Here is a 15,239-nt window from a genome sequence, read left to right as displayed (position 1 = left end):
CAAAAACCTTTGTATGCACATGTCAGGCATGTTCCTCTCCCCGCCTCTTTTCATTAGCCGAAAAGTTTCAATCTGGTAGCATGTTTTGACCGTGAATAAAATTTAAACGATTTGCTTCCAACATCACAACTATTTTTTTGCATTGCTGTTGCCTTGTGGGCACATCTCTGTGTGACTTTGAGCATCAGCCCTTTTGTCTGTTTAAATATCTGGCTTAATATCAGCTGAATATTGGCCACATTGTATTTATAGTATACAATGATTACTATCTCTCCAGGTATGAGACACAGCAAAATCATTTTATAAGTCTACCAATCAAAATACTCTCTCTTACCTTTAGCTGTCCTATTTTTTTAAACCTGTAAACTTCATCTTCCCAGAGTTTCATGTTTTTGCCAAGTATCTTCTGGCATTTTCTGAGGGAAAAGAAATCACAGAGCATCATAAATATATTAATGCATCAACTTACTAACAAATTCTAAACTGGGCCCTAGGCAAACATATTTATGGGCCCCTACCAGGGATCCTCATTTAGTTATATTCTCAACAATCTCCCCTCCCCGAGTCACATTACTGTGCAAGCCCACGGTTTGAGTCGAGTGACCTAATCCTTACAGCAGTGGGCTGAGAGCCATTTTCACTCCGTTGCTTCTGGTACAAACCAGAGATGCCAAGGCTGGACCATTCCAAAGAATGAGATGGCAGGCTAAAATGTAAGATATACAAGTAATGGGTTCAAAGTATAAATCTAGAAACATTTAAGTGTCAAAAAAGCTTCTAAACAGAAGACACAACAGAAAAGCGAACATACTTAGCTGTATCAGGTATTCTCCAAGGACAGCAGACCTTACATTCTCACAGATGGGTAACACGGGGTCCGTGTTGCCAGTCCGAAGCTTGTAACAAGCTTAAAAATAGGCCTTTGAGTACTAGTTGTGCTCCACTGCACATACATGAGTACTTTCCTGCCTGCTCCGAGAGAGCGGGATAGCAGTACAATAAAAAGCATAGTTAAAAGGAGACAACTCAAGGGGAGTTGAAGGTTATGTGAGAATATAAGGCCTGCAGTCCTCAAAGAATACCTGCTACAGATAAGTATCTTTGCTTTCTCCAAGGACAAGCTGGCCTTTAATTCTCATAGATGGGAATCCCTGACTACCAGCTCACCAAAAACCACCACCAATGGACAACTGGATCGAGCAATGGCGAGGGCAAAAAAGGGATTAAACTCAAACTATATACAATCTGAGTGAGACTGCAGCCTAGATAAGAACAAAACCGGCCTAGGAGGGTGGAGTTGGACTCTAGACCCCACACAAATTCTGCAGAACTGTCTGTCCAAACCGACTGTCGCGTCGGGTATCCTGCTCAAGGAAGTAATGAGATGCCAATGTGTGGACTGAAGACCACGTCGCAGCCTCGCAAATTCCTTCAATGGAGGCTGACTTCAGATAGCCTACCAACGCAGCCATGGCTATGAAATTGTGAACACCAACAGAAGGTAACCTCTCCACTGAAGATCAATTGTCGGCGCCCCCCTGCCATGCTTACTGGGTTGCGAGGCCCTAGCACAAGCCTCGTTCTTCCCTGTTATTGCTGCCAGCTGCCTACTGAGCTGAGCGCTGCACCACGGCAGATTTCCTGAAAGGCTGTGCAGTGTGCACTCCCACTGCAGCCTAACCAAGACCGCGTCGATTGGAGTATAAAGAGAAACTGGGTTGGCCTGAACGGTGATTGGGTGGGCCTGGGCCCACCCGTAGCTACGCCCCTGTCATCACCACCTTATGAGGGATCTCAATTGCATCTGGGACAAGGTTTCAACCAGTAAGAGCCACTACACAACACTGTAAGGAGTTTATAATTCCATTACTTAGGGCAGATAAGAAGTGTTTTATTTTTCTTATATGTATGTCCTGTCTAACCGTGTGAGTAGTTCTGGGGTTTGCTTCTTTTTTGCTTAGTGTTTATCTAGAACAGGCTTATCCACAAGAGCTGCAAACAGGCCAAATCTTCAGAATATCCCTAATTAGAAAAGGTTCAGAGAAGGGCAACGAAAATGATAAAGGGGATGGGACGACTTCCCTATGAGGAAAGGTTGAAGTGGCTAGGGCTCTTCAGCTTGGAGAAAAGATGGCTGAGGGGAGATATGATAAAGGTCTATAAAATAAAGAGTGGAGTGGAACAGGTAGATGCGAATTGTTTATTTACTCTTTCCAAAAATACTAGGACTAGGGGGCATGCGATGAAGCTACAAAGTAGTAAATTTAAAACGAATCAGAGAAAATATTTCTTTGCTCAACGTGTAATTAAACTCTGGAATTCGTTGCCAGAGAATGTGGTAAAGGCAGTTGGCTTAGCGGGGTTTTAAAAAAAGGTTTGGACGGCTTCCTAAAGGAAAAGCCCATAGACCATTATTAAAATGACTTGGGGAAAATCCACTGCTTTTTCTGGAATAAGCAGCATAAAAAGTATTGAACTTTTCTGGGATCTTGCTAGGTATTTGTGACCTGGATTGGCCACTGTTGGAAACAGGATGCTGGGCTTGATGGACCTTTGGTCTGTCCCAGTGTGGCAATACTTATGTACTAATATGCATGAGAAAGATTTTCATGCCTATGGCACCCATTGCATCCAGATCTCTCTCACGTATATTCTGAAAACTGGTCTGCTCACAGATCTTGGACAAACCTGTGCTGGAATACTAGAATATAGATATTGGTAATAGAAATTATACCTGAACCATTATGAGAAACCTGTACTGTATTTGTGTTTACTAGCCAAGATAAATAAACTACCTTATTTTTCCAGATACTGGGTGTCAGTCTGTGTTGCTAGTAGATCACTGACGGCTATAGGGCCTGGGGCTGTGAGCTCATCAATTGAACAGATCTTTTTAAAGCTCAAGAAAACACCGAGTTTCTGTATTGGGTGTCCGCAGAAATTTAGTTCAGCAATAAAGAGCACCAAGTATTAGAGGTTAAAGAATAGCTGTGGTGAAGACAAACGATTGATTTGAGTTTTGTTCCTTTCAGATTGTTACAGAGGTCCAATCTAATTTCTTGTTTGGAATACCCTGCGTTAAATTAAGCATACTATTTTGTGCTCGTTTTAGTGAAATTTAAAATGAAGATGATTTTTTTTGTACAATCAAAATAATTTGATTAAACCCAGAAGGTTTTTTGAACCAATGATAAAAGATCACCAAGAGGGGCATAATTGAAAGGGGCGCCCAAGTTTTTCTGAGGACGTCCTCGCAGGACGTCCCCGTGAAGGGGCGGGGAAACCCATATTATCGAAACAAGATGGATGTCGCTCTTCCGGGACTACTGCTTGCCCAACGCGGCCGCCGGCAGTAGTCCTGCCCAGTGCGCGCACCATTTCAGGGGAAAAAGAAAACCCCCCGAAATGGCTTCTGCGGCGGTAATCAGGCATCGCCACACGCTACCCAGTTACCGCCAGGTTAGCGTGGGAGCCCTTATCGCCACCTCAATGGCTGGCGGTTAAGGGATCCCTGTCACATGGCTCTTACCGCATGGCCATGTGTGCCTGAAGTCTTTTTACTTGCTGTGGTAAAAAGGGCCCTGGTGCGTGGGAAAAACAGCCCCTGCCGCTAGTGCAGGACCCTTCTTCCCACAGATTAGTAAAAGAACCCCTTAGATGGGTCAGTAATTCCAAGGATAATCATCATAAAGGTATAAATCTAGATTTACACAGAAGAGTGAATAGCAATTTTAGAAATGTGTCATTTGTTAGCATAGAGGTCCCAAGATATAAATAAGGCAAGGAGGGAGATAGATTGGGCATGCCTGAAATACAGCTGTGTACTTCTCATTTTACAATTAGAAGCCATGTGTAAATTAAAACAATATCCATATTGACATTTTACCTGCCCAGAGACACATACAAGTACCAGCTCCCAGTTTGGATCTGAGGTCTGGATGATGGGACAGGTGCAAGGACATATCCCCCCCAACATATACTACAGCCAAGGGGTTATTTATTTATTTTAAAGTATTTATATCCCACACCATCTCCAAACTTGGGCAGGTTACAGTAAAACATATACATTAAATTAATACATGACAACAACAAAATAACAATTCTTGAAATAATAATAGTAAATCCTGCCCAGGTTAAACTCAAGTTAAAATGTAACATTCAAGTGTACAGTTTATACGTGCTATTGGCGAGCTTGTCTAGGGAAGGCTTATGCAAAAAAGTAGAATAGAAGAGCTCGGGATGATTATATTATTATAATTTTTTTAAATCATTGCTCCTGTAAGATGTGCCAGCAAATACCTGTGTATTTGCTGGTATTCTTCTTGGTATTTTATAAAAGGCTCTACTTTTGTAAAATAGAGATGGAATTGAACATGTCCCCTTTCTATGACCTATGGAAATCAGGCTTTAAGTAACTCCCTCAAATATACAGTGAGTGGTTTTAGGGATATGTGTCATCAGGCATCACAACTTCGAACTGCAACCATCATTCTGTCCCAAGATAAAGCTATCCAATGTGGTCATTTGTAATACATGCCCTTTACACTGGCCAAACCAAAAAGAGTTTGTACCAGCTCCAGCTAATTTAGAATGCACTATGACTGACAGAAGACTGTAAGTGGCGTACTCACATCACACCCTTCCTATGAAAGCTGCACTGGCTACCAGTATCTTACAGGGCTAAATTTAAAACTGTTTGATTTTCAAGGTTCTCAGACAAAATGGGCCAGAGTACTTAAAGAATAAGCTAGCACTTTACACACCTTTGAGACCTCCAAGGTCCTCTCAATGATCATCACTATCTGTACCCTTGTCAAAAGTAATTGTATGATGTGATACCTGCCAGCGAGCCTTCTAAGGAGTAGCCCCCATGCTCTGGAATTTACTCCCAGAGGGGCTACATGTAATTCGAGACTAAAGTCTGGCTCTTCTCCCAAGCCTTTAATACATAGGGTGACTGACTATACACTCTTTCTGCACCTGGACTAGCTTGCTACACATACTATAACTTAGATCAGTTACTTATCTCTTGTTTAACTATACAAAGAACTTGCTTTGAGTTTAGCCAACCTTCAAATTATCCCAACTGACTCTGTATCTTTATTCCAATCATATATCTGCTCTTGGTCCCTCAATATATTAAGTCATATTGTAGAAACTTTTTAGCATCATATCTATGTTAGTTGGATGTTCTAATGCATGATTATTAGGTGTATCATTAGTATTATGCTAACATTGTAATATATCTCTGGTATTTGAATTCCAGCGTTGTTAAACGTGTATATTTTTGATACTATTTCATGGTAGTTCTATTATTAGATTTCAATTTACTGTTTTCAAGTTTACCTCATTTATTGTATTTAGTTTATTTTTGGTTATTTTACAATTGTTATGCTGTTAAGAAAATTGCAATTTTATGTTAAACTCTACCTGATATACATGGCCTTGGGTGAATCTCCTAATAAAGGCCTTTAATAAATCCCAATAAACAATAAAAATAAATAATATAAACAACTGTATAAACAAATATAGAGAGCAAGATCCTAATATATTTACCGTGCAGCCAGTTCACAGTCTCCTTTCTCTACTAGATGAGTAATATATGATAAGCCTATATCCTAAAAGAGAAAAAAAAAAGGACACATCTGGACAATCTGTTGAAATTGGTTACTGAATACATTTTTCTTTCAAAGCAAAATTTCAAACACTGGAAAACTGACTCAGAGGCGAAACACTCTTAGGGGCTCATTTTCAAAGTGCTTAGACTTAAAAAAGTTACATAGAAACCTACGGAACTTTGTAAGTCTAAGTGCGTTGAAAATACGTGTCTCAGTGATCTGAGATTAGCAACTCCTTTGCAGAGGATCTGCCAAACAAAGTAGCATCTGTGAACCCCATTAGGCAATTTCTAAAATCAGCCTTAGCTCCCAGAGGAGGTGGAAACTATTTATTTTTACAGTCTTGCTGGATATCGCTCTATTTCTTCTGCTTCTCTGGCAGAATCTGTGTCCTGGGCAATCAAGCATTAAAGATAGCACTCAAAAGACAGTAGTCCTCATTAAAATAATTCTCTGTAAGAAGTATAGCCACAGCCTTAGATTATAAGTTACAGCTATGCACCCAAGCCACATTCCCATGGCACCACCAAGGCCACTGCTGGCCACAGCCCACTGCCTCAAGCACTATCCCCCTAAAATCATCTTAGTGCCTCAATGTAAACATCATTTGCACACTACATGGGCAGCTGTCACAGGTACCGCACTCAGCAGTATTCAATAACTTTAGCACGTAAATGCATAGGGGTGTTCACTGAGGAAGAGGGAACATGGACATGTCTCTCATTTAAGTGAACACATTTATGCCAGCTATTGACATGGTGTAAGTGGGCATGCCTAAATGTAGGAACGTAAATGGTGACATGGTAGTATTCTATAATGGAAATTACACTTGTAACTGGTATTACAGAATAGGTTCTGAGCCCGCAAAAAGTGGGCACTTAAGCTGTGGTGCCCATTCATGGAATTGCCTTCTACAAGGGCAATTCTGTAACAGTATGCCTTTATTTAGGCATCATGAGGATGCCTATGTGGCGCCTATACTACAAGGAAAGTAGGTCCATATTTCCCTTTGTAGATGTAAAATACACACCTATAATTTAAGCATGAGCATTTACGCCAGCCATAGAGCTAGTATAAGTAATCATACCTAGATGCAGGAGATACATGTTTAACTTTAATACGTTACATGCCAATGTGTGAGTCCCACCCTAGTTCAACCTTACCTGTTAAATATATGCTAGGTAAGATATGCGCATATTTATAGATGAGCCCTGAGGAACAATTTGGCCATTTATGTGCATATATGCAAGCATATATGCCATTACTCTTATCATTTAATTGAATATTTGGCATGTAAACGTTTGCGCTCACTTTAGAGAACTAACCAATATGAAGGTATGGCATCTAAATGATATGGTGTGCAATATCCTGGGATTCCAAGATACCCGATCTCTAAAGCGTACCATGGCTGGAGCTGTTTATGCAGTAATTTGCCCTTGTAAGAAAATTTCCATAGGAAAACTACTTGACTAGTTGAGTATCATTGAACACTGGTCAGCCATCAAGACTGACAAGCTCAATGCCCCTTTGGTCCTATACTATTGAAGAGTTGTACTTTGAAAGCGGGCACACACATAGGCAAAGTCTGGCCAGAGCACACAGGAATCCTTTTACTAAGCTGTGGTAAAAAGTGGCCTTAGCACAACCTTACACAGGTTTTTCTCCATGCGCTAAAGCCATTTTTACTATTTTCTATTAATGGCCATGAGCTAATGTTGCTATTAGTGCACAGTCATTAAAATGAATCACCGCATGAGCACTATTTTTTCAATTTACACACTTACCAGAACTTTATGCCGTTTTATTGTCTTCTGGCTGATTTCAGCTGCCATCAGAGCTTCCTGAGGAGGGGGGGGGGGGAAGACAAAATTAGGTTGGCAAAAAGTGGAGTCCTATTTGAGGACTGAGAATTTTTAATGCCATGCTCAAAATAAAAAGGCACCTGGCCACAAAGAAAACTAATTTTGCTTTCCTCTTGGTTCTCTCTATATGCATACATAAATAGACTCCAAACCTGTTGCAAAATCTCTTATTTCTGTCAGACTGATTTCAATGCAAACCTTCTTTGGACAAAAAAAAAAAATTAAATAAAAAAGATGCTAAAACTCTTCTGCTAAGATAAATCCAAAAACAGTTGTTTAAAAAAAAAAAAAAGCGAAACAATTATTTTCTGTACCTTTATGGAACTTTGTAGTAATGATGTTTTCTTTGACACTAACAACATTTATAGGTTTTTGCTGATAGGCTGCACAGGACATTCAAAAGTTACCCTTTCACAAGAAAAACATGGGATAACTGTAAGACAGTGCCACAAACTAAGCCTTATTGACTGTGAGTCAAATCTTTAAAAGCTATACTGAAGTACCGCTTTCCTTTTAATTGTAAAGTGTCACATCTGTGATGTTTTAGCTTTTTATACTGTGAGGAAACCAAAATAGTAATCTGAAAAACCATATAAAGTCTTCAAACAATGGATAGAATCAATATTGCAGTATCAATCTGGCTTCAGGCCTTATGCCAGTACTGAACCTGTTCTCACTGAACTTTTAAGCAAAATACATTCACATCTTTACAAACACAATATAGTTTTGGCTGTTTCAATAGATCTACCTTCTGCGTTTGATTTAGTAAATCACTCACTTTTACTGTCACAGTTTGTAACACTTGGATTGGTGCTATTTCCTGGTTCACTTCTTTTTTTCTCAGACCGTACTTATCAAGTGTTCACTTCTTCCTCTAAAGCCTCTCCTCAACCACTAAGCTGTGGGGTTCCTCAAGGTTCTGTATTTTTACCTCTTCTTTTTAACATTTTTCTTATGATGTGCAATGATAGATGACAGTGACTAGCAGATGTGATTTTTCACATTTACGTAAGTCACATATTGGGTTCTGAGCACATCACGTTCACACACACACACACACACACACATATATATATATATTTTTTTTTTATGTTTTGCAATAATATTGTTTATATTTCCCAGGCAGATTCTTAATAGAAGATATTTGTTTCCAGGGAGAGTATTTATATTTGTGTATATTAAATAAATTTCCAATTTTATGTTTACTGGCAGAAGGACAGTGTCATATCATAACAAAGAATAATTTAAAAAAGGTAGCATATTCCTTAAAGCTAATCATTATTAGATATGCATGAGATAGCAGTAAATGCATACACCAACTTAAAAACTTAAATATACCCATCATCACGATTATTAACATAAGAACTAAGGGGGTCCTTTACTAAGCCACAGTAGCATTTTTAACTCACAGTAGAAATCAACTGATGGTAAACACCGAGACGCCCAGGAGTCTTGACGTTTACCGCTAGCTGATTCCTACCGCGAGCTAAAAATGCTACTGCAGCTTAGTAAAAGACCCCCTGAGAGAAACCAATGACATTCCCCTGTCAACCCATATATGAGAGAAAATGTGAATTAAAACAAAATGTGTATGACACAGTAGAAAATAGATTAAAACATATCGCAGATGACATTTAAAATAATCCAGATAGTAAAGTATTATAAGAGGCATCATATAAACATCAGCCTAGTAATTGAATAAGATGTCATTTGTATATTAAGAATATCAAGTACTGGTTGCCATGAAAATGAACGCAGTTCTCACATTTGATGCAAGGGAGAGAATATAAAGTCTCATGTCATATAAGGAGATAATAACCAGATTATTTATATATCAGTATTCACCCCATTTTCGTTTGAATGATCCATTCACAGAGAATTTCAGGATCACTGTAGTTGGCAGTACGATTATTATAATGATTACATTCTTGCAGGATACATCAACTAGGTCTTTCAAATCTTGTACAGTTTATACACATTTCATCAATTTTAAAACTGAGGAGAATATTTCAGATTGACAGTATCAAAGAAACATGACTTGCCTTTCAGATCTTAGTCACGGCCTGCTAACTCTCTAATTTAAAATAAAAGGTTATGAGCAGTACCTCATACTTTTTCTTTTCCAAAAGCCAGTCAATGTGATCATCTTGGTCCCGCTCTTTAGCCATAACAATGTCCCTTGGACTGATGATGTAAAAGAGAGATTCACCTTCGGCATACTCTGTCAGATACAAACACACAAGATGCAAAATATATTTTGTTAAACTACACTTTCTATAAGACAACAGTGTAATTAGTTGACATCATGATGAGATAATAAAAAACATTGACATCAGTTGAACTGAAATCATTTTAGTGCTATTATATTAAAGAGAATGTTATTTTTGTTTTCACTTCCTCTAGTTTCAAAAGTTACTAATGCTTGTTCATGTATTTATATCTGCTCAACTTGCTCTTGAATGTAAATGCTTTTATTTACAAACTAGTAAAAAAGGCCCGTTTCCGAAACAAATGAAATGGGCGCTAGCCAGGTTTTGCTCGTAGTGTGTATGTTTGAGTGAGTGTGTGTGTGAGAGTGACTGTGTGAGAGAGAGAGTGACTATGCGATTGTGTCAGAGAGAGATTGTGTGTGTGCTTGTGTCTCTGTGAGTGAGTGTGTGTGTGTTTCAGAATGACTGTGTGCGAGTGTGTATGTGAGACACAGTGAGTGTGAGTGTGTTCCCCCCCTCCTCTTCCTCCCTCCTATACCCTTCCCCCCTCTCCCTCCTCCCACCTCTCTCCCCCCCTCTTATGATAGCTAAAGTATCATCCCTTCCCTTACGGGCTGCAGGAATAGCTCCTAAGAACTGAATCTGTCTGAGGCTCTGTGCTTGAGGGAACTCCTGGGATTCCCAGTTGAGCTGTGGGTGTGTGGTTGGTGGTGGCCACTTTGAAGGCATACTTGAGTTTCGAGTTCCTGCCTTACCCTTTTCTCCCTCCTTCCCAGTAGGGTGTTCTGTGCTGTCTTCAGTGCGTTCTTTTTTTCCATCTGACTTGGCTCAAAATAGAAACCAAAAACCAAAAAACAGCACGTTTCCACACTCGAGCTCTGTGGACTGGGTCGCTGGTACGCCGCTTTATTTCTGGCTCCTGGGGGAGTGGTTGTACTGGACGTTGCCACATGAGCAGGGTGAGTCTGAGTGGCTTAGAGGCGTTTTCGCCCGTTCCCCCCCCCCCCCCGCCTCGCTGTCAGTGCAAGTGCGGTTATGGGCTCCGAAGCGGCTAAAGCTGTGGGAAGAGACGTAGCGCGGTGGGAAGAGACGTAGCACGGCAGGGAGCTGTAGCGCAGGCTGCCTAGAGGAAGCGGGCTCTGTTCGTCTGGCGGCAGCGTCTGAAGCGGTTGTTTCCCGTGCTTAGATGCTCGTTTCAGGCGCCATTTTGGAATCGTTGGCGCACTGACAGGTGATTCTCAGGCAGGGGGAAGAGTCCCTTCCCTTGGAATCAGCGGGGGAGTTGTAGCGCAGGCTGCCTAGAGGAAGCGGGCTCTGTTCGTCTGCCGGCAGCATCTGAAGCGGTTGTTTCCCGTGTTTCAACGTTCGTTTGGGCGCCATTTTGGAATCGTCGGCGCACTAACAGCTGATTCTCAGGCAGGGGGAAGAGTAGGGAAACACGCTCCGTGTCCGTGTGTTTCCCTACTCCTCCCCTTCCCTTGGAATCAGCGGGTGAGCGATGTGATTCGTTGTCATTGCTCCGCCCTCGACGTCATCATGTTGTGACGCGAGGGCAGGGCAGACAAACGATCTGTGCCGCCTCACTTTAGAACATTGGGAAAGTGAGGCTTCATTAGAACGTTGGAGGTGCGTTTTATATAGAGAGATAGTGAAGTGGGGAAAACCTCAAATCATGATCATCTTCTATAGTACAGGAGAAATCAAAGCTTGTTCACCATCGATTTTAGTATTGATTATCTGGAATAATTCCGAGACTTCTGCTAAGTTCTGAAATTCTTTAAGTAAATCAGTTTCCTAACATTTATTGAGAAGATATGATATGGCTTAAATACATTCTCATAGGAGTCATCAGTGTTGTTTTTCTAGCAAAAAAGGTGCCGGTACTCAAATGCTAGGCCACCCTCCAGGAGTGGGGTAATCACTGAGGGACCCACCCCATAACAGCCAGGCCACCTGCAACCAGTCACAGAATCTATGACGAGACAGAATTGGTGTGAGAGCCTGAGCTCTTTCATTAAAACTTGGGTTCCATGGGTCAATTTTAGCAGACAATGGAAAAGGTGCCGGTACTCAGTACCCCCTCAAAAAAAGCCCTGGGAGTCATTAATCCGTCTTCTGACTCCTAACATCAAAGTTAGGATACTAGATTGGCATCTTTGAAAAAGTGTCAGTACTGAGTACTTACGTTTAACCACTTCGATAGTAAAATTTAGCTTCTCTGAATCTAGGCAGTACAGGGGGGTAGGATTTAGTCAGGGGATTTTTAACCCCAATATCTAACATAGGCACTGCAATGCCAGGCCTACACATTCAGTGAGCCAGGATTTTGGACAGCTAGATTTAAGATAATTTTCAGCCACTAATCTAGTTGGCTAGTTTCAACTGAAAATGTGCTTAACTTAGCTGTCCAAAATCTGGCTGGCTAAGTCAGACCCTGTCTCCCACAATGAAAATACAACCCCAATAGCTTTACTTTTCAAAATGCTAATATCAAAAGTGTACATTTGATTAGGGTTGCCAACTGACTCCAGATTATCCTGACAAGGTTGACCCAGTCCTGGGTTTATCCCACTGCATGCAGGGACATGTAGCTCTGATTTTCCAACTGCATTTCCTAACAAAGGCAAGACTACAAGTCCCTGCATGCAATGGGATAAAAATATAGGACTGGATTGACACAATTGTTCGAATCTGGAGCCAGTGCAACCCTTCTTTTCGCACATCTCTAACATAGAGAAGCATCTTAAAGAAACAAGTATTTCCTGCCACTAACCTGATCAGACAGCAGTCAGATATTTGGAAGCTGTGCTTCAAGAAAAGAAATGCTAAATCATATTCCTTGGATGTGAAAACCTGGTAGTCTAGTAACTAAACAATCAGAAGAAAGGAACTGGCAACGACCAAACAGGGACGTAAGAGTAATCACCTCATCTGAACTGAAAACTGATAGCCAGTGGCGTTCCTAGGGGGGGCTGACACCTGGGGCGGATCGCCGATGCCCCCCCCCTGGTGCAGTGCGACCCCCCCAGGCGAAGGGACACCCCCACCCCAGCGAAAGAAACCCCCCCCAGGATGCACGCCGCTGGGGGGGTGCTGCGCGCCGGTCACCTTCGTTCGTTTCCATGCTCCCTCTGCCCCGGAACAGGTTACTTCCTTTCCGGGGCAGAGGGAGCATGGAAACAAACGAACTCTTCCCCCCCCCCCCCCCCCCCGGCGTGCACCCGGAGCGGACTGCCCCCACCGCCCCCCCTTGGTACGCCACTGCTGATAGCCATAATAATACAACACTGGGAAAAATTAACAGGATACTTAGGTACAAAGGAGGGGGGGGGGGGGGGAAAGAGTACTACCAGTAAGAAAATGGAGGTGATAGTGTGTTGTTTACATAAATTTAGGAATATATGAGGGATGTGTACTGGTCCCATTCGATGCTGCTCTTATTCTCTGTACCCTACGTCTAGGCTAGCTGGTATTAGTTGTTTGCCTGCACTGACCTGACTTCCTACAGTGCCCGGTTGCTCTACAGGCCTCACCCTCCACATCATCAGGGAAGATTATCTGAAGTAGCCTGGAGTCGCTGTCTGGCAGTTCACATAAGGTATAAAAAGAAAGTAGTTGCCCCTTTTAGGTGTACTCGATTATGGAAAGTTTTTTAATTCTTGAGAAAAACAATTGTTGTAATATTCCTTGTGTATTGGGGTAAAGTAAGAATAGGGCTTCTACTGGCTTAGGCTGTTGATAGTGTAACAGGCCAACTGAATTGCAACCCCTCTACTGAGAAATCCTTCAGCTGAGTATTCAGATGCTCTAAGATATGTTGGGAGAGTGCTCATATTTGACAATAGAAAAACAAAAGACTATAATTTAACGATAGGCTGCATCTCATTGTGGCAGGAAAAAAGTCCTTGGGGAGAAATTTAGACAATATACTTGTAGGCATTTAAACTAGATGGCAGGGGTGGCATATGGAGTCAGGTCACTTCAAATGATCACCCCCAGCTAAAGCTAAAAACAAGATGTGACACTAGAAAAGAAAGCAATGAAAACAACAATCTTAGTAAATCACTTCTTATCAACACAGCAGAAAGTGAGACTAAACAAAAAACTAAACAGAAGACAAAAATGCCACTGAAATGTACTACTACTACTACTACTATTTGACATTTCTAAAGCGCTACTAGGGTTACGCAGCGCTGTACAATATAACATAGAAGGACAGTCCCTGATCTGAGAGCTTACAATCTAATGGACAAATGTACAGACAATCAAGTAGTGGCAGTTAAATTGGGGCAGTCTAGGTTCCTTAAGAGGTATCAGGTTAGGTGCCGAAGGCAACATTGAAGAGGTGGGCTTTGAGCAAGGATTTGAAGATGGGTAGGGAGGGGGCTTGGCGTAGGGCCTCAGGAAGTTGATTCCACGCATAGGGTGAGGTGAGGCAGAATGGTCGGAGCCTGGAGTTGGCGGTGGTGGAGAAGGGTACTGAGAAGAGGGATTTGTCCTGTGAGCGGAGGTTTCAGGCGGGAAAGTAAGGGGAGATGAGGGTGGAGAGGTACTGAGGGGCTGCAGACTGAGTGCATTTGTAGGTGAGAAGAAGAAGCTTGAACTGTATGCGGTATCTGATCGGAAGCCAGTGAAGCGACCTGAGGAGAGGGGTGATATGAGTATATCGGTTCAGGCGGAATATAAGACGTGCAGCAGAGTTCTGAATGGATTGAAGGGGGGATAGATGGCTAAGTGGGAGGCCAGTGAGGAGAAGGTTGCAGTAGTCAAGGCGAGAGGTAATGAGGGCGTGGATGAGAGTTCGGGTGGTGTGCTCAGATAAGAAAGGGCGACTTTTGCTGATGTTAAAGAGGAAGAAGCGACAGGTCTTGGCTGTCTGCTGGATATGCGCTGAGAATGAGAGGGAGGAGTCGAAGATGACTCCGAGGTTGCGGGCAAATGAGACGGGGAGGATCAGGGGGTTATCAACTGAGATTGAGAGAGGAGGAAGGGGAGAGGTGGGCTTTGGTGGAAAGACGATAAGCTCGGTCTTGGACATGTTCAGTTTCAGGTGGCGGTTGGACATCCATGCAGCAATGTCGGACAAGCAGGCCGATACCTTGGTCTGGGTCTCCACGGTGATGTCTGGTGTGGAGAGATACAACTGGGTGTCATCAGCATAAAGATGATAGTGGAAACCATGAGATGAGATCAGTGAGCCCAGGGAAAAGGTGTAGATTGAAAAAAGAAGGGGTCCAAGGACAGATCCCTGGGGAACTCCTACAGAGAGCGGGATGGGGGTGGAGGAAGAACCATGAGAGTGTACTCTGAAGGTGCGGTGAGAGAGATAGGAGGAAAACCAGGAGAGGACAGAGCCCTGGAACCCAAATGAGGACAGTGTGGCAAGAAGTAAATCATGATTGACAGTGTCAAACACGGCGGATAGATCAAGGAGGATAATGATGGAGTAGTGGCCTCTCGATTTGGCAAGGAACAGGTCATTACAGACTTTAGAGATTGCTGTTTCTGTCGAGTGTAGAGGGCGAAAACCGGATTGAAGTGGATTGAGG

General features: G+C 42.3%; 1 protein-coding gene across 1 annotated transcript in view; it reads right to left on the bottom strand.

Moving 5' to 3' along the window:
* The window catches only part of VPS41 (VPS41 subunit of HOPS complex), a 449,214-nt gene that overhangs the window by 151,894 nt on the left and 282,081 nt on the right, over positions 1 to 15,239 (bottom strand). The window contains exons 13-16 of the mRNA XM_030203975.1: positions 9,586 to 9,701; positions 7,403 to 7,459; positions 5,557 to 5,618; positions 335 to 416 (exon numbers count right to left, since the gene is read on the bottom strand). Coding sequence (XP_030059835.1) covers positions 335 to 416; positions 5,557 to 5,618; positions 7,403 to 7,459; positions 9,586 to 9,701 — 317 coding nt within the window. The remainder of the gene's footprint in view (positions 1 to 334; positions 417 to 5,556; positions 5,619 to 7,402; positions 7,460 to 9,585; positions 9,702 to 15,239) is intronic.

Source organism: Microcaecilia unicolor, chromosome 1 (genome assembly GCF_901765095.1).
Source record: "Microcaecilia unicolor chromosome 1, aMicUni1.1, whole genome shotgun sequence".
Lineage (NCBI taxonomy): Eukaryota > Metazoa > Chordata > Amphibia > Gymnophiona > Siphonopidae > Microcaecilia > Microcaecilia unicolor.
This window is presented reverse-complemented; position numbering and strand designations above follow the sequence as displayed.